The sequence below is a fragment of the Rosa rugosa genome, chromosome 2 (genome assembly GCF_958449725.1).
Source record: "Rosa rugosa chromosome 2, drRosRugo1.1, whole genome shotgun sequence".
Lineage (NCBI taxonomy): Eukaryota > Viridiplantae > Streptophyta > Magnoliopsida > Rosales > Rosaceae > Rosa > Rosa rugosa.
In genome coordinates, this window is record NC_084821.1 from 14,502,142 (window position 1) to 14,522,394 (window position 20,253).

The following is a 20,253-nucleotide window of genomic DNA, read 5'->3' on the forward strand; positions in this document are numbered from 1 at the left end:
ATTTATTCTCAAAGTTTTTTAATCTTTCAGGGTTAAATCAGTCAAAAATTTTTATTTTGCCAAACAAAACCTCTTCTCTTAATAATAGTATAGATATTGCCACTTTTTACAACAAAACTGGAGTATGCAGTACGCTACATGGCTTCTCCCATGCTTAGAATGCAGTTCGTATACAAAAAGGGTGGTGGAGGATAGAAAAAAGAATGAAAAATGTGGGTTACCATTGCAGATTTGCAGTTCATACAAAAAAGATTTTTTTCCCACCGATGAAAATGGAATAAGAAATCGGAGAATTGAAGAAAGAAGTACAGAGCACGATAATCCCAGTTTTTGAACAAATCCCAAACCCCTTTTGATTCGGTCTCTCACTCTTTGGCTCTTTGCTTAATATTGCCTGGTCCTAATGCTAAAAAAAAAGGTCGTGGAATATGGCTTAATTAACATCAATTGATTTTGTTTGGTTTTAGACCCAATTTGGCATAGGTTTTAAAATGTAAAAAGTTGCTTAACTTATAACTTATAGTAGTAGAAGATGTTGGGTGAAATTAATAAAGCAGCTTATTTTAAAAGTTACACTATTAACTTGCTGCTTATAAAAGTTGGTAAAAAAAAAACCTATCATAAGCTAAAAGCTACAACTACTTATGATTTAAGCTAAGCTAATATCTCAAACTGGGCCTTAGTTGGATACCTAGTCTGTTTTTAACGGTCAATTGAATTTTTAGATAATATAGTAATATATTCAAGATTGGGAGTTCGGTTCAAACATGATGATCAAAATAATCATTGAAAGAAGGTATGTTTGTTGATGTATTTTGCAGTAGATGAACTTTTGAATTTTCTTGTTGAGATCTCTCTCTCTCTCTCTCTCCCTCTCTCCCTGTTTGTTGAAATTTTTCCGTCACTATTTGCTTAGTTTTGCCTATTTCTATGCAGATTATAAGGAAAGAAAGAAGGAAAACCACTAGAAATGAAAAGGAGAGAAGAATGGTTAAAATTCCCTTTTTCGTTGATTCTTTTATGAATTTGGCTTAACTAAAGTCTTCACGGAATTTTGAAATGCTCATCTTATCCTTTAGAATAAAAAAATAAAAATTATAAAAAAAATCAACTAAAATGATTGCATATATAGTAAATAAAATAATATAAAAACATATGCATGTATAAGGAAATTGAAGTAGGTGACAAAAAAAATTTCACGTTCTTCATACTATCATCATATAATAGTGACAGCAGCGAAAGAGGTTTTGTCTAGCTATTATTATTAAACACTACCTGAAAACACGGAGCTAGGGCTTGGGCTAGGGTTTCGGGTTTTTCAGCACTATTCGTCGATTTCAATGGAGATCATGGCGTGGAATTGCAGAGGAATCGGTAATGATGCTTCTGTGCAGGCTTTGTGTGTTCTTATCCAGAAACATAAGCCGGATTTTATCTTCCTTAGTGAGACTAAGGTTTCTGATGTTGACTACATGACAAATCTTTGGTTGAAGGTGGGTTATCTGAATTGTGAGGCCGTCTTCAGCGAGGGGCAGTCCGGCGGCCTGGCGCTCTTCTGGCGCGATGGTCTGGACGTTTGCTTCCAGTCGAAATCAAGCCACCATGTTGATATTGAGATTAAGGTGACTGACAGGTCGGGGCAGCAATGGCGGCTGACCGGGTTTTATGGACACCCGACCACATCAGAAAGGTTTCGTACCTGGGCCTTGCTTCGAGAGCTGAGCGCCTCATCTTCTTTGCCGTGGGTGGTGATCGGTGACTACAATGAGATATTGCATATTGCAGAGAAGGACGGCGGTGCACCACGGCGCGAAGCACAAATGCAGTTAATGCGCGATGCTTTAGCGCACTGTGATTTGCATGATCTGGGGTTCTCTGAATTCTCCGTTTACTTGGCAAGGAGGCGGTGTGAAATGTCGGTTGGATAGGGCAGCAGCGTCGGCATCATGGGTGGACCTGTTTCCAGCGGCTAGGGTTTCCCACTTGGCCCCTATTCATGGGGATCATCTCCCAATTCTCCTGAGTTGTGGGGGTGCTCTGCCACTGCGAGTGCCGACATAGAGATTTCGGTTTGAGTCATTTTGGGTCCAGCATACGGACTGCCATCAAATTGTTGAACAAGGTTGGGCAACCCAAGTTGGTGGTACTGATATGTTCCAAGTGCAGCAAAATATTATGCATACTCGCTTTGCTTTGAATCATTGGCAGCGAGCCACCTTTGGTAATAGGTGGAGGGAGATGGAAATGATACGTAGTAGGCTCCAACACTTGCTTTCTGGTTCTCACTCTGACCAAGTGCAGCAGGAACAAATGGAGTTGTCTTCTAAACTGGATAATCTTTTAATTGCTGAGCATAACTTTTGGAAACAAAGGTCCAAGGTTACATGGTTGACTGAAGGCGATCATAATACAAAGTACTTTCACCGTAAAGCATCGAATCGTAGAGCTAAGAACAGGTTATTGGGCTTATTTGATAATGACGGGAACTGGCAGTCCACGGAGGTAGGAATGGAAGAGGTGGTTATGGGATATTTTTCAGCTATGTTTAAGTCCGATGACTTTGATCGTTCTCAGATGCATAAGGTTGTTAATTTGCTACAGCCTAAGGTGTCTAGGGAGATGAATGATGATTTATGTGCACCTTACTCGGAGGAGGAGATCAAGACCGCTCTATTCCAAATGTATCCCACTAAGGCACCTGGTCCGGATGGGATGCCTCCGCTGTTCTTCCAGCAGTATTGGGAGGTGGTTGGGCCTGATGTTGTGGCTGCAGTACGGGGTTTCCTACACTCAGGGAGGTTGCTTGGGTCCCTCAATTATACACATATATGCTTGATTCCAAAGGTACCAAATCCTGAACACATGTCTGATTTACGCCCCATTGCTCTTTGTAATGTGATTTATAAGATATGTTCTAAGGTTGTGGCTAACTGGTTAAAGAAGATTCTTGATATATTGATCTTACCAGCACAGAGTGCTTTTATTCCTGGGAGGTTGATCACCGATAATACACTTATTGCAAATGAAATTTCTCATCATATTCACAACTGGAAGTCTAGTACTGAAGGGATAATGTCACTGAAGTTGGACATGAGTAAGGCTTACGACCGTATGGAATGGTGTTTTTTAGAAGCAGTACTGTTACGACTTGGCTTTGCTACGAGTTGGGTTCAGATTATTATGCAGTGTGTGACAACTGTTCGTTATTCTTTTCTGATTAATGGACAACCTTGTGGTTACTTGTCTCCTTCTAGAAGGTTGAGGCAAGGAGATCCATTGTCCCCTTATCTGTTCTTGCTATGTGCTGAGGTCTTTTCCATGCTGTTGGAGCGTAAAGCGGCTCTGGGTTTGTTACAGGGTATTCAGATATGCCCAAAGGCGCCGACTATTCACCATTTACTTTTTGCTGATGATAGTCTGCTTTTCGGCAGAGCTACTCAGGAAGAGTTCACACAAATCCAGTCTGTTCTCTCTACTTATGAGTTAGCCTCGGGGCAGAAGGTTAACTATACTAAGAGCAGTGTGGTGTTCAGTAAGAAAGTTTGTGGAGCTCTACAGAGTCAGTTGTCTGATTCCTTGGGTGTCAAGATTGTGCCTAAGCATGAGGAGTATTTGGGTCTTCCAACTTATTTGGGTAGGAATAAAACTGAGCCTTTTGCTTTTATCAAGGAAAGATTTAGTAAGAAGTTGGTTGGTTGGCAGGGTAAATTACTCAGTGGTGCAGGTAAGGACCTTCTTATTAGGGTTGTTGCTCAATCGCTGCCTACTTACACTATGAATTGCTTTATGCTTCCACAACATTTTTGTGATTCACTTAATCAGTTATGTGCTCGTTTCTGGTGGGGTAGTAAGGCTGAGAATAGGAAGATCCATTGGCTTTCTTGGGCTAAACTTTGCCAACCTAAGGACGCAGGTGGGATGGGGTTCAGAGATCTACATGCACACAATATTGCTCTCTTAGCTAAACAGGGATGGCGCTTATTAAGCAATCCCACTTCGTTGGTAGCTAGATTGTATGGTGCCAAATACTTTTCGCAGGGTGATATCTGGAGTAGTGTTCTTCATCTCCTTCTGCATGTTGGCGCGACATTTACTCTTCACTTCCACTACTTCGAAGCGGTATAAGGTGGCAGGTGGGGAATGGAGCGTCTATTCATGCTTGGGATGATCCGTGGATTCCTAGACCTGTTACTTTCAGGCCTGTTATTCGTATGGATGGGGGGCCTCTTTGGGTAAAGGATTATATGCTTTCCGGACTCTCTTGGAATGTCGACTTGGTGCTAGAGTGGTTTGATCAGTGTGATGCCGAGTTAATCTTGGCCATTCCTTTGAGCCGACGGGATGTACCTGACAGATTAGTTTGGCATTATGACGCTAAAGGTAATTTTACTACGAAGAACGCATATTTGTTAGCTTTTGATTTACTACATGGGGGTTCTTCTTCTTCTGAAGGTGGGGGGACTTCGGAGTTTTGGAAGTCTATTTGGTTCGCAAATGTTCCTGGGAAGATTAAGGTTCACTTTAATTTGGAAAGTTTGTTCTTCCATTTTGCCCACTAATTCACAGCTCTGTTCTCGTCGAGTACCTATTTTGGATGGTTGTTTCTTTTGTAATGCTGCGGAGGAGACAATTATGCATGTCAGCTGTGAATGTCCTTTTGTGAAGGACTTGTTGAATTATTTTCCTTCATTGGGTATAGTGCAGTCGTTGCATATGGTGCATGGTTCTGTAAGTGATTGGTTGGCTTTGTGTTTGGGGAATCTAACTAAAACGGATGCTTCCTTATTCTTGATATTGGTCTGGTTTGTGTGGAAGGAGAGAAATTAGAGGCTTTGGAATGGTAGGTTTGCATCCCTTGATCAGCTAGCTTTTCAAGTTACTTCTTTTTATCATCTTCATAGGTCAGTTCAAGCTTCTTCACGCCGGGTTGTGGGGAGAGGGAATTCACAGTGGACTCCATCTTCCCCGGGTTGGCTTAAGGCTAATTGTGTTGGGATATATGATGCTTCAAGCCATTCTGGTGGTATTGGGGTTGTGCTTAAAGATAGTTCTGGCTCAATAGCAGGCGGTGTTTGCTCTAAGGTGCGTTGGGTGTCAAATCTGCCAACTGTTGAAGTTTTGGCTTGCCGAGCTGCATGCAACTTGGTGGATAGATTTGGTCTTGCTCCAGTTGCCTTTGAGTCTGATTGTCAGCACGTTGTGACTACCATTAACTCACAAGGTGTGAATACTTCTTTGTTGGGTAGAGTTTATGAAGATATTTTCACTATGCTGGGGAGCCTTCATGGCTCTTATTTCAGCTATATTAGTCGGACTGTAAATAAGGTTGCCAACATGATGGCTAGATTTGCATTAGGTTCTGATTTTGATCTGTATTGGAATGGGTTTGTCTCCACAGAAATCAGTGGCTTCTTAGCCACTTTGTGTACAAACTGATTGACTTCTTCAATATATACTTTGACGTCTTCTCCTCAAAAAAAAAAAAAAAAAAAATCATGTAATAGTGACCGTTTAGGTCTTCCACAGTATCGCATTCGCTAGTTTGTTTCTTGTGTGTTTGATATTTTTACTAGAGATATTTTGGCTTAGTCCCCCTCTCTTTGTATCTCTTTTAACTTCTTTAAATAAATTTTGAGGAGTTTAGGAGGAATTCATTGCCTCTCTTATCTCTCTATTCAGCCAAAAAAAAAAAAAAACTGTATACCCCTCCACCCAATCCTGAAGACAAATTATTGAATTAGTGATTGATTGTCGCATAATAAGATAATATGTCACCCACTGCAATATGGGATTGTATATGCAGTTATGCACCAGGTAATTGTTAGTGTTTGATGCTGGCTGCAGATGTCACTAATTGATCTCATTTAAAGATCGAAAGTTCTCGTTGAGACACTTCCGGCCATATATCAATTGATTCAATTCTGATACCATTATTTTGTCACAGCAGCCTCAAAGAGTACTTGAATCTATTTAGCTGATCTATCTTTATCTTATGGTTGGGTATATATGTACGTACTAGTTACTAGAAATGCCTCTTCTAAACAAATTCCGACTCCTCCATCTTTTGTCCGGTCGTAGTTTGCTTTAGTTTTCTTTACGATACTTTCGTTAGTGGGTTATAATAGAGAGTCACTTAAGAGTCTGGTGCAGCTGCTAAAATAGATAAAAAGCTAAACATGCTCTCTAAAATAATTAATGAGTCAAAATAGAGAGTCTGCTAAAGATGCTCTTAGCCATACAACCTTACATACTCCTAGGAATCCACATTTAATTACATGATCAAATGATACAAGTCTTTGATAAAAATCTATATCTTTGGTTTCTTTTTTTCTTCTAAACCATCTCCGATTAATTTTACTTTAGTATTTAGTTCTTAGTACGTTCCTAGAGATCATGATGTACATAAACAAAACGCAAGTCGTTGCTTTAGTCAAGGAATGATTTGACAATTTCACCAATTCACCCCAAAAATAGGGATTTAAACTGCATGCATGAGAATCGGCAGATCGAGTAAGTCGTTGTCTGCGAATAACATGCTTAAACTATTAAAAACTGAAGCTTAGCTAGGCTATATAGAGAAATTGAGACGGCCATGCAACGTCAATATAAATCCTAGTACTATACACTTCTACGTACGTACCATATATATAGAGTTAAGGAATCTGGTTTTAACCTAAATTAAATATAAAAGTCCTTTCCGTTAATTTTCTATCTTAAGCCTGCAGGGATTTGAAGGACTACATATATATCTGCGAAGGACTATTTCTTCATCTGCAGGGAAAAAGTTGGAATTGGAGAGGATGAATGAACTGATGGCGGACTCTCCAATTGCTTTGTCTATTGCTTTATTTGTTCCTAAACTAGCTATGATTAGGCATACAGGATAGAGACCCATTTGACAACTTTTAACAAGTGTCGAATGCTTGCAAATTTATATTAATTGGCCAGCGAGCTACCTCATGGAATTTTGCCAAGTAATTGCGTGATGCTAAGGTTTTGGACAATTAGGATCCATGCACCTTTATTATAATCATCACCTTGATGAATTCCATATGTTTGGTTAAAAAAATATATATAAATGTTAATCCAATTAATCAAGAAGTCAGAAGCTATATCATAGTAATCTCGTATTTTAATACGTAATGATATTTGAATTAAACATCATATGATTACTGTACATTATTAGAAATAGAGATTAATTACAGTTCTCATGAAATTGCGACTTTATTTTGAAGATAATTCAATCAGTTGCTGTTCATTCAATAATGAAACAAAGAAAAATGTTTAATAGGTGCCTTCTGGGATTCCTCATTCGTGAAGTTATGAATCATCTTGAAAGAGAGAGCGTCACGTCATTTAAATGAAGTGATCGATTACTTTGGCAAAATATTTGGTTGGCCATTGGCATCAAGGCCGACGGTATTCAACCACATATAAACTACTTCATATCATCACGTTCTTTGCCATCAAATAAAGAAAGATCGATGTACTGAAGTTCCTATCTTCCATCATGTCACGTTTCACGTCTCGTTAATAATTTGAAAATTATTTGAAGTGAACATCTCTAAAAAATTAGTTATATTAACATAAAGTTAAAAACTTAATTAATTTTAACATAATTTACCACTCCAATAGAATTAATAAAAGTTAAATTTAAATTTTGCTCAATTCTCTAGCTATATATTTAGCTTGTATTTTCATTTTAGAAAATAAAAATACATATGGTGAAAGGGCAAAAAAATACAAACAGTATCCAACTTATGACCGACTCCGAATTTCTGTACCCAAATTTTCAAAACTATCACTTTGGTAACTGAAGTTCGGACCTCGACCCAACTTTAGTACATAGAACACTGTTGGCCGTTACAGAGTTAGTCATCTAGCAAACTTTGAAGGGTATATAAGTAATTTCAACTCTAATTTTTTTTTAATTTCCACGGCAATCTCTTCTTCTTCCTCTCTCTCTTCTTCAAGCTCGAGCAAATTGAGCTGCTGGAGAAAAAATTTCCGAGAAGCAACGCATAGCTGTTTGATCTCGGACTCAGAGAGATGGACCTGCTTCCCAGGTCTGGCCAATCGGACCTCCGTGGCCCTACGACGCCATTTGATTTGATTCTCAGATCCCTCACCAGTCGGGGATTTGACAATCCAGATTTGTCTTTTCGTATTTGTTGTGATCTTGGTCTGAATTGGCTGTGGCGGAGGTCGGGTAATTGATCCAGATTTGGATTGATGTTGTTTGATGTTTCCCAGGTTGATCGGAGTTAGGGCCTTGATTGGTGGTGGGATGCGACGGCGACCGGGTTTTGGTTTTGGTTTTGAACTGCAGACGACTTTTTTTTTTTTCTGGAAGATGTGGCACAATCGGGACCGTCAGTTTTTCTGGAAGATGCGATGGCTTCGGGGACGGTTTTGAACTGCAGACGGCGACGGGGTTTTGATTTCATGGTCTGACTTTGTACATGAGATCAGTCCCGATTGTGAATTGTTTGGATTGCTTGGTGTGCTGCATCTCTATTGCCGTCAATGGTGATGGTAATATCGATGGCGTCCTGCATGTCCGGTGTTCTGGGTATGCAATGGGTTTTCTGGAGGGTCGGCGGTGGAGGAGATGAAAGCTTTGAGTTTATGGCTGAATTGAAAGCGAGAGAGAGAGAGAGAGTGTGTGTGTGTGTGTGTGTGTGGAGGATTTTGAAAAATCAGGGAAGGAAGGAACTATAGGCAGATTGAACAAGAGCAGATTTGGACAAGACCTTCGAGGGCCACGACCAGTGCATCTCTAACCTTGCCTTCTCTGCCGACTCCCAGTTCATGGTCTCCGTCTCCGACGACAAAACCCTCCATCTCTTGTACTTCGAAACCGGCGACCTCATCAAAACCCTCCGGCCACACAAACTAAGAGTGTGAGGAAGAAGAAGACGAACAGTGAAGGGACCATAATACCCTTCAAAGTTTGCTGGGTGGCTAACTCCGTAACGGCCAACAGTGTTCTAGGTACTAAAGTTGGGTCGGGGTCGGCCAAAGTGATAGTTTTGAAAATTTGGGTACAGAAATTCGGAGTCGGCCATAGGTTGGGTACTGTTTGTATTTTTTTCCCTATGGTGAAAATGGGTACAGTAATCTATTTCTCAAAATATGGAAAATTAAAATTAATTTTTTTTTTCAACTTTTACTTAAAAAAAATGAAAACAACAATTTGACATTTTCACTTATTCTTTCTCCCAGTTAGAAAATATGGAGAATATCTTTTTCGCACTAAACTATCAAACACATTTTCAAATTTAAAAATAAAATCTCGTTTTCTCATTTTTGTTTTATAATTTTTTTTAAAAAAATAATTTTTAAAAACATTACCGAACAGGCCCTAGCACTCCCACAACTCATTTTTCTAGTTTCAACATTTTTTTTAAAAAAAATTTAACTTACAAATAGCTAACAAAGTCAAAATTGGCAAACTATATTTAACTTTTAGACAATTTGACTAAGAAAAATAACTTTTATTGTTGGAGATACTCACAACTTTGCAAACACCATGTACCAACATTGTCATAAAATAGATAACTCAAATAATAATTAATCCAACATAATTCATATTAGGGTGCAAAAACTAGAAGTTATACCAAAAGGCTTTACAAAGAAATAAAAAAAAAAAAAATTTCAGAATTCAAAGTATAAGTTTTTTCCTCGCAAATTCAGTTTTAGGTTTTTATCAATAAGTCTATATTCTCATAATTTGATGATTGGTTGAATTGTATTCAACAAAAATACATCAAATACCACACTATTTTGGTATTCAATACTGTTGTAAGCAACTACGACACTATTGCATCCAATAACCAATTACCGTGTGCAAACCGTAAACACATTTGATAGCCACATGACTGGAACTTACGAGCAATAGTCGGCGAAAAATGATCCAAGGAATCATGAAGTCTAAATAGTAACTTCTCACATCTACAAGTAGTGTCAAAAGTGAAATTGCTGGGCTACGTAGCTTTCGCTTAAAACATGAACAAAACTCGAGAATCGTCTTGTAATACATAAAAAGGAGCTTATTATGTAAAATATCAAAAACAAAGATACCGTGTAATAATTGACCGCCAATTCCGTGACAAATATTTCCGTACATAAACACCAAAATGGAAACAGTAAATTTGGTAGCTTACGAAATGACAATTGGCATAACTACAATGCTGGCGGTGTATAGGAAGAACCTTCCTTCCAGGCTCCAGCTACTGCAAATCAAAACGTCACAATAACAAACTCTCTCTACACACACACACACACACGTCTGTGTTTTATCGCAAATCCCACCACTCTGCAATTTTTTCACCAAACCAATTTCCACTCGTAAACATGAATCCAAATCCGGGAAAATCTTAAATCCAAAGCTAATCGTTTGTTGTGAAAAAAGAGAGAAAGGGAGCTGTGACTTGTGAGACTAGACCAACTCCTCCCACCACCCATAAAGCCAATCATTTTTATTCACATTCATTCAAGAAATCAAGAAACTTTAAACTCACACAACCCCCCCAAAACGCCAAGAAATCCAAATCCCATTTCTCTCTGAATCCCACATTTTGATCCCTGATTTGGTTTCACAGCCCAAATGGGTTTTCCGGGTCTGAATCAAGATCACTGATTTCATACCAGAACGTGAAAAAAAGAAGAAGAAGAAGACAGATTGCAATGGCGAGACGGCAATCTTCGCCGGAGATAGAGATAAAGGTGGTCACTCCGCAGCGCGGTGACAACGTGGTCCACCCGGAGGGGCCACCTCCGGTACGGTCGCCGGCGCTGTCGAGGACCTTCAGCGACTACAGGCCGTTCAAGAGGTGGAAATCGTGGCTGGTGCCGTGGTTTGTTGTGATCAACATTGTGGTGTTTGTGATCACCATGTTCGTGAATAATTGCCCCAAGAAATCTGATAGATGCATTGCTCGGTTTTTGGGTCGCTTTTCGTTTCAGCCCTTCAAAGAAAACCCACTTCTGGGGCCATCTTCATCCACGTAAAGTTTCACTCTTTTTTCTTTTTCAAGTTTCTCTGTCTTATTATATTGGTATTTGCAGTTATTTTTTTTTTTTTTTAGAATGATTTGGTATTTGTAGTTTGAAATGGAAATGTGTGTGCTGGGATTTAATTGGGTTTGTGTGTTGCTTCTGGGAGAGTTATTAGAATTCATAATTGGGTTGTTTTAGTTGTTGATGAAACTAGTGCATATGAGCTTTTGTGATGAGGAGGATTGGGTGGGTTTCATGGGAAATATGAGTGGAATCAATTTATAGCAATGGTCATTAACTGTGTGAAAATTTTGGAGATTATGATTCATGGTCTACCTGGCTTGATATGTTAAGAGTCAAATTTCCAGCATTAATTTATAATTTGACAAAGTGGTTTCACTTTTTTTCTTTTTAGTTGACCTTTCCTTGCTCTGTGAGGCCATAAACAGGATAATTATGGATAAAATGAAACTGTTGAATTTTAATGGTTCTGGTAAGAACTAAGAAGGGGCTTGCCTTCATCAAGGATTTGTGAGTGAAACGTGATAAGCTGTTTAATGTCCTCGTTGGAATATGCCTCATCCCAAGCTAAAATTAGCACTTTAAGGGGGACTTGTCTTCTCACTCTTCTGTTTGACATTAAGAGCTATAGATATGGCACATATAGGTCAGCAGCTCCTACTTGTTTCTTAATCTCTTTTGTAAGAAGTTGAAACTAAAAAGGGGCTGGCACTTGTCGAGAGTTTATGAGTGATTAACCATGAGCTGTTTGATGTCCTCATTGTAATATGCCTCATTGCAAGTCTAAAAAGGCTAAAGTTAGCAGATCTTAGTTGTAATCAGAAGAGAAGGGTATATATCTGACTTCTTCGTATGTGCCTTCATTCTTCAGATTAGACAAGATGGGTGCTCTAGAAGTGCAGAAAATGATCCATGGACACCACCAGGCATGGCGGTTGCTCTCCTGTATGTGGCTACATGCTGGAGTTTTCCATGTACTGGCCAATATGCTGAGTCTTGTATTTATTGGAATTCGGCTTGAGCAAGAATTTGGGTTTGGTATGCCTCTGTTTTTCCATCTTGACATGTGGTGTAATGCATTTGTAGTCAAATTATAAGTTTGTAGTGAAACACAAAGCAGAAGACAGAAATTATTAAGCAAAAATACAAACAATTTTTGATGTCTTGGCTTGAGAATAATCTGCAGCTCTAGATTTGTAGGGCATGAAGTTTTTGAATTGCAATCCTAGAGCAGTGGTCATATGGCACGGATTGCATAATAACCTGCATAACTATGTTGATAGGTTTCCATCAAATAAAAGGAAGCTTTATTCAGCGGGGTGTGTGAAAGAAATGAAGTGATACACCTAAGATGTGGTTCAGGAGAAACCTTGTTATGGTTGTGGCTTTTCAGGCTATTCAAAGTTTAGTTTAGACACAGTATTCTACTGAACGAAAGTGGCTGAAACAAACACTGGCTTGTTATTTATCTTTTTCCCTTACTTGTAAGGGAACATGGAAAGCTTCAGCTTTCCTGTAGACAAATTGCCTCAATACTTTGAAATGTTCCATGATGCAGTTTATATGAAGCAATCATGTTAAGTAATAGAAAATGATGGATAAGTATGTAACATGTAGAACTGTTTATGTCATCACTTGGTTTGAAAACCTAATTGCTTCTGATTTATTCTTCTACAGTCCGAATTGGGTTGGTTTATGTCATCTCTGGTTTTGGTGGGAGTTTGCTCTCAGCACTTTTTATCAAAAATGGTATTTCTGTTGGCGCTTCTGGTGCACTTTTTGGTTTACTAGGAAGCATGCTTTCAGAGCTTATATCAAACTGGACAATATATGCAAACAAGGTAAATAAAGTTACTGACAAGTTAAATGTTGCACCTCTTCTATATGCACTACCCTTATCTTACTATGTCAGATTTTTATGTGCAGTTAGCGGCATTGCTTACTCTCATTTTCATCATTGTAATAAATTTAGCAGTGGGAATTCTTCCACATGTGGACAACTTTGCTCATATTGGAGGATTTGTTTCTGGATTTCTCCTTGGATTTGTGTTTCTGATCCGCCCCCAGTATAAATGGGTTAATCAAATGAATGCTCCCCCTGGAAGTATTACAACTCCAGTTAGATCTAAACACAAGACCTATCAGTATGTATTGTGGGTTATCTCTCTGATACTACTGATTGCTGGGTAAGCATCCGAATCCCTGGTTATTAATTGTTTGACTTCCTATACCATAACTGCTTTCATGACAATTTTACAGCATATGTAATGAGTGCATAATTATAATCAAATCAGAGAACTTGGTTTTATATGCAGATTACAGATATAATAATCTATGTCTTGACTGTCACTAATGGATAACCTTGATACCTGCCTGATTCCTTATGTCTAATACTATGATGATAGTACTAACTAATAGTAGGTTTTTTAGTATCTTCTTTATTGGAAATGGAAATTCATTCTCATCTTAGGTGCCTAACATCAGTAGATATGAGAATTTTCTGACAGTAGTCTTCTGATTTTGACAGGTATACTCTTGCCCTGATTTATCTCCTAAGAGGAGTCAATCTGAATGACTACTGTTCCTGGTGTCATTATTTGAGCTGTGTCCCAACCTCCAAATGGAAGTGCCAGCCACGCCAAATTGAGTGTTTGGTAATTGCTGCTGCACTTTTCTTCCGATATATAACTTTCACCATAATATTTGACAAATAGAAATACTCGCTTATTAAAGTGAAGTGCCAACAGAATGATAAATTGAAGAGACAATTATCAAACCAGATGAAGTCTGTTTTAGTTCTATCAAAACTTTAAGCTAATGTTTTCAAAATTTAAGAAATGGATTCAAAAAGTTCTCACTGCTTGTGTCTGTTTCTACTAAAGTCATGAGATATTAAAGGTCCATCTAGCCATTCTGAGCTCCTGAACTCACCTGTTGTTATGCTCCATCATCCATATGGTTTTGAAGCTTCTAGCCTTAAGTTTGTTTCCCGAAATAAGTTTCTGAGTATTTATGTACTCTAGGTTACTGTAAATTGATTTTGTACTGATACATGGTTCAATATATGCATGTATTCACCAATCTTGCAGACAAACCAGCTTGGAAATCAACTGAACTTGACTTGCTCAAGCAACGGGAGAACCGGCACGTATTCATTGGCAGATAACAGCCCTTCCCGGATTCAGCAGCTATGTACGGAGCTTTGCAGTTGACATACATATACATACAGATGCAAGAAGTGATAGAATTAATGCTAATTGATGTGGTTCAATCTTATACCTATAGAGAATAATCCTGTGTATTCACCAAGCAATGGTTTTCATTGGTAATATATTCTTTTCATTCTTTTACTCCCTCTCTCCTCTTTAAAGTCTCAAATTCTAAGTTACCCAGAGGGCCATGTCCTCCTACTGAAATATGCAGCCCATTTAGCAATGGAATTATTGTGGACGGTGTTGGTTGTTGTAGCCTGTGGATCTTTTGCTTCCGGATGGCCCAATGTTGTAGTTAGTTACATTATTCTAGGGCCATGTCCAAAGCCCATAACCTAATTATAATTTCTTAGCATAGTCATTTTTGCAGAACAGTAGACGGGTCCTAGTTCAATTTTTTTTTTTTTTTTTTTTTTTTTGCTCATGCAGTCAATTTACCACCAAATTATATGTCAACACGAGTTCACTTTGAAATCTCTAATGAAAGGCATGCTTTCCATTTCTATCGAGTCTATCAACCAGCTACCATCCTAGCAATACTTCCCTGAAGCTCATCATTAATTTCATTTACTTTTGTTAAAGACATCAACTAACATATGTGTTCATTGAAACCCGGCCACTTTGGTAAAGTAGGAGAAGAATCAATTTTGTTCATTAATACTTTCAGAATTTTCGAAGTGAATAAAGACTGACAGTTTAGCTCCAATCTATGGTGTGGTTTTGTCCATGGATCGATTTTGTCTTCTGCAAATTTCATGCATGCGGTAGGTGACTCCCCTATAAATCTAAAATTCTAATCAAATCATCAACGAGCAAAATTAAAGACCATTAATCAATTAGAAGGCTGGCCAGAATCCTTCAATTTAATATTTCGACCCCTTCTGGGTGTAGTATATAATACAAGAGGCAGTTAAGTTGGTTGGTGTGGTAGTTGGTCTGTTTAACAAGCTTTGAGCAAGAACCCGACTACTTTGGCAATTTGTAAAGAAAAAATTGGGGCCATGAATTGGGGGTTTTGGACAGACATAGTGATGGTGCTGCCCCTGCAAATGTTGGTGTTTTAGAAGAAACTAAAGATTATAAAAAGGTCGTTGCTTGGTCTCATAGATATGATTCACCATTTGCTTGGTTGAGAAACTTGTGGCTTTATTCATGGAGATAGATTGCGTAAAGGTCCAAACAATTCGGGTAGGCACGCATTAGAATTAGATTGATGCATAGTAGGTTGTACGTCTGGGAATTATTTTGGTCCCTACTTCCAACCATATCAATGATATTGATGATCCCATGCATGCGAACTTGAGCATCAAAATTTAAATGATCATAGATTTCATGTTTGGTCTACATTGCTTTTCAATCGAATTTACTTGAAAGGGAACATAGACAGGGCCATGCTTCCCAAGATTGAAGGAAAGCTAGCCTCCTAAATGTATAAAAGATATCGTTCGGATTTTAGGGTTATTTCTAAAATTTGAAAGTTGGTTGAGAAACCACAAGTAATGCTAACTTTGTCAAATAGAATGATTCGAACCATTTTGGTTTTTCGGAATTGAGTGCTAACTTGGCAAGCATGTGAGTTGCCGAGTTAGCCTCTCTAAAGACATGAACAAAAAATGAACTTGGAAGAGATAATTGAAGATAAACGATATCATACACAATTTTTTCAAAAACTGAAGTATTATCCACCTCAGCCTTGGTGTCCTTGACAAATTTTAGACAATCTAACTCGAAAATAATCGGTGCTAAGCTACGCGCACGGCCAACTGACAAGTTGTTCTTGTTAAATCATTCATGGAATGATCCGAAATATTTTTATTTTAAATGGGTTGTAAATTTAATTTTTTGTGTATTCCGTCACAAAAAATATCTTTTTGGAAATCATAAATTGAGAGATTGCAATTTGCTCTCAAATACCTAATTCCATTCCTTTTAAGGTATCCCTTATCCTTCAATTATAAATTCGCAACCACCACCACCACATAACCTCCCTCAAGTTCTAATCCGGCCCCCATGGGAAGGGATCTAGATCCATCCTTCTAGGGCAAAAGGGTGACTATAAGGACTCCTTCAATCATTCTGTACCCATGCCTGATGCCTATTATTATGAATTCATGAATCTATGAAGCTAGATTTTGCTTCCTTCAATGAACTGCACCAAACCCCCGTATTGATAGAATGCAATTATGCATGTCGCTTTGCTTCAAAATGGTTCTTCACTTGCTACTTCTAGCCAAATAGTACCATTTGAGGGGTTGTTCCACATTGAGATCGTCCTCAAATCTTTATTGGGGTAGCTCCATATGAATCACTCCATTCATTAATTTGTATCTTCCATCTCTTCCTGCTTCCCTTTTATTTAAAGGAGTCCCTTTTATTTAAAGGAGTGAAATTCACACTATTCATTTTACAATCAACACTCATTGTTTTCATTTTTTATTCAAATTCTAATGAAAAGGCAAAACTAAGTTACTAAACACAAAAATTTAAGTTACGAAAAAATAAAAGAATGAGTGTGAATTGTAAAATGGAGAATGTAAATTGCACTCCCCTTTATTTATATTCTAATGAAGATATCCCATTTTCTAGCTAGAGATTAAATACTGTCTCTCGATCATCATAGATATTTCAATCTTTCCTTCTTATGAGATCACTGTACATTATAAACGGACGCACATGTCGTACATTGTTTTTTTTTTTTGAAACAATGGTTCATTGCATTAGATGACCAGCCAATAAGCCAGAGTCTAAACATACACTTAAAGACAGAAAAATGGCGGGGTAACTACCACGCTCCTATCTAAGTAATGTAAACTCATTACAAGTCGATTTTGAGCCCGCTTTGGAAGCCGACCCATAAACAAAGAACAACTCCGTGTCTTCTAGGGCAAAATCATTGACTAGCATCCCCATTAGCCAGGCGCGCAATTGCGGTACCAACAGAAAAGCCACTTCCCAGCAAACAAATAAGAGTCAGTTCCTCATCTATAAGCCGCTTCCGCCAGTCCCACTCAAGATAATTACCAATTCCGTGGAATCATGATCTAAAGTACGACTAGCACTTTAAAGACCTTAAAAAGCCCAAATAACCCAAGTAGGTCAAATTCTCAGGTCAGGCCCGCCCGACGCGCTAAGTAATGAATGAGGGTGGCAAGACACCCTCCTTGGCAGCCCATAACTGAAGCCTAGGCTTAGAGCCCAGCAGCCCAAGTCTGAGCCCAGGCCCAAAAACCCAAGCCCAAACCCGAGCTACCCAAACATGAGCCCTAACCCTCAGGAACCAAGCCGCCGCTGCCGCCGTTCCTTCTGGTGGCCGTCCACAACTGAGCCTGACCATGGTGGACTCAAGTCACAAAACAACCAACGCCTCCAAGCACCTGCACAACAGCCCGACGCCAACGAAACCAAACTCAAAACCTCGATCGGAGGCGGTCAAACACAGAAGAGTGCAGAACTACCGCGCTTGCTCCAAGCCCACCAGAGATCGGTAGAATCCGATCCCCTCAATACGCAGATCCGAACTCCAATCGATCAAAAACCCAGATCCAATTCCACCCACCAACGATCAGGGCAGAAAACTCCGGCGTACTCCGCTCGACGCTGGCGTCGCTATGCACAACAGATCCGGCCAGAACGCGGCGCGGCTGCTAGACTCGAAACCCTAGGTTTCGCTTGACTATACGTGGTGACTAATGTAAGATGAGATGGGTAAAATATCCATTGTTGTATAAGGTACAAATGCTTCTTACTTACTAAACGTAAAACAATTCCAAGCTACTATTACAACAATACTAATTATAAAAAAAAAAATGAAAAAACCAGGTACCAAAATTGAGACAAATTAAAAAAGAAAAAATGTACTGCATAGTGCATACAACATGTTAAGTCATCTTCATAGTTCATTCTCGCACATCATTCATGCATGCTACATATAACTTTAGTAAAAAATTAAGTCATCTTCATAGATCATTTTCATACATGGCATGTTTGATTACTTTCATTTTGTAGGCCATTTGAGCTTGACTATTGTTCTCACAATCAATGATCTTTCTCACGATATGAGCTCGACAAAGACACAACACATGAATGCATGGCACGAGTATGAACATATATATGCCACAATTTGTCATTTGTGTAAACCTTAAAAGCAAAGCAATAGAGTATTTCAAAGACCATTCCGAATAACAGTTTCATAAATAAAAATTAATCTGATCAATGATACCATTAATCCGAATATAGTATTTTAAAAATTAATTTGATACCATGATAAAGTAATCTGGGGTTCACATCCAAACCCAATTGGCAATGGATGGAGTGGTCCAAACCCTTATAAACCCATAGGCAATGTCCAATTTTTCCCATGTGGGATGTATATATATTCTCAACACGGGGGGGGGGGGGGGGGGGGGCAATGTCCCATTTTTCTCATGTGGGATGTATATATATTCACAACACCCCCCCCCCCCCACGTGTGTCTTGGCGAATTTAATTTCAAGCCATACACGTGGACAACTTTACTTTGGGTGACGTGGAGCCCGTGTGGGCGTGAGACATTCACACGTGGGTAACCCGCTCTGATACCATGATAAAGTAATCTGGGGTTCACATCCAAAACCAATTGACAATAGATAGAGTTGCCTAAACCCTTATAAACTCATAGGCAAGGTCTCATTTTTTCCATGTGGGATGTATATATATTCTCAACACAATTAATATTTAGTTAACTTTTCTATATTTGTTTTTATAAAGTTGTAAGAAAAATACAGTAAAATTTGCAGATTCGTACCAGCTGTTGGAGGTGATCATTATTATATGAACTTTATAGAGGAAACAGTAATATGTTTGGGGTTTACCATTATCTTTTTGGGAATTTTGGCTAACTGGGTTACCATCATTTTTGAACTGAAGAATATCTAGCTTTCCCCATTGTCCATCAGAGATATATGTTCACATTAAGTTGGATCAACTCCTGCTTCGCTGACAAACTTGTCCTCCCCGACTCCCCCCAGTCAAACTGTTTGAAGTCCCCAAATATATTATTCCAAAGTGCATGCAATGCAGGACTACTTTCTTCCAGAAATGCAGTCATTCTAGTAAGCTTTTTTTGTAACCCTGCACCCCAACACCTGCATTATTTGGTCCTCTTCTGCATTACTGCATCAATGACAACCATAATAATTCATCTCCTTAGCTAGACGATAAAGACAGTATCCGAATCACCAAACCCTTCGAAGATCTCGAATATGTAGGACGGTACTTTGGATTATCCATGAAATTACCCAATTGTTATTATTTATTTTTTGTTTATTTTTTTATGTCACATCCATGGGTCATGTAGCCTGCAAATTTTGACAAACCAGATGATGTATTAAGGATCTGGTTTAGATTATATATCACATGAGGAAGGATCATAGATAAGGATGGAAAAGAATGGATGTATATATATATATATATATATATATATATATATATATCCTCCTTGCCAAGTTTCTCTTTTGTCCTACGTACCCACATGGAGATATGGGGGTATATATGGTTTATATTTTGTTATATCCTCTCCCACATGGTTTATATCATGTGACATAGCAAATGATGGAATTGCTATGAAGCATCTTCCAAACTAGATGAAGTTATCCAATGAGGAATTTGATCATATCCCGTATGGTTTAACTTACCACATGGATTTGAAGTTATAATATTGGTTTGGATTTCCTCCTCAATCGTTGTTGCTAAATTTTTTTATTTGGCAAATCTTGACAGAACAAAGACAATTTATTGATAAAAAAAAATGACATGAGTACATTAAAACATGCAGGGAAAAACAACAACCTTACCCATCAAAAAAATTGAAGAAACATGTCTCTTCATGAACAACCAAAAGAACTACAAACTAGTTAAAATGAAAACTACAAAGACCTAAATGGTACATCTTGAGCAAATTGTGGTATCGAATCCCACCAAATCATATAAAACAATGAGGCACCAGAGTACTTGATTACCCTCTCTATAAATGTGTGAAGAA

At 38.5% G+C, this 20,253-nt stretch overlaps 1 protein-coding gene across 2 annotated transcripts; it reads left to right on the top strand.

Moving 5' to 3' along the window:
* Positions 1-10,228: 10,228 nt before the first annotated feature.
* LOC133734230 (RHOMBOID-like protein 1) lies at positions 10,229-14,372 on the top strand. Of its 2 annotated transcripts, XM_062161867.1 has the most exons (6): positions 10,237-11,009; positions 11,894-12,060; positions 12,700-12,863; positions 12,949-13,208; positions 13,550-13,676; positions 14,112-14,372. In XM_062161867.1, the coding sequence occupies exons 1-6, from the start codon at positions 10,690-10,692 to the stop codon at positions 14,232-14,234; spliced, it is 1,161 nt and encodes a 386-aa protein (XP_062017851.1). In that variant the 5' UTR covers positions 10,237-10,689; the 3' UTR covers positions 14,235-14,372. The 2 variants fall into 2 exon arrangements, with proteins under 2 accessions (XP_062017852.1, XP_062017851.1); XM_062161868.1 differs by lacking the exons at positions 13,550-13,676; positions 14,112-14,372 and having other exon boundaries at positions 10,229-11,009; positions 12,995-13,208.
* Positions 14,373-20,253: the final 5,881 nt, after the last annotated feature.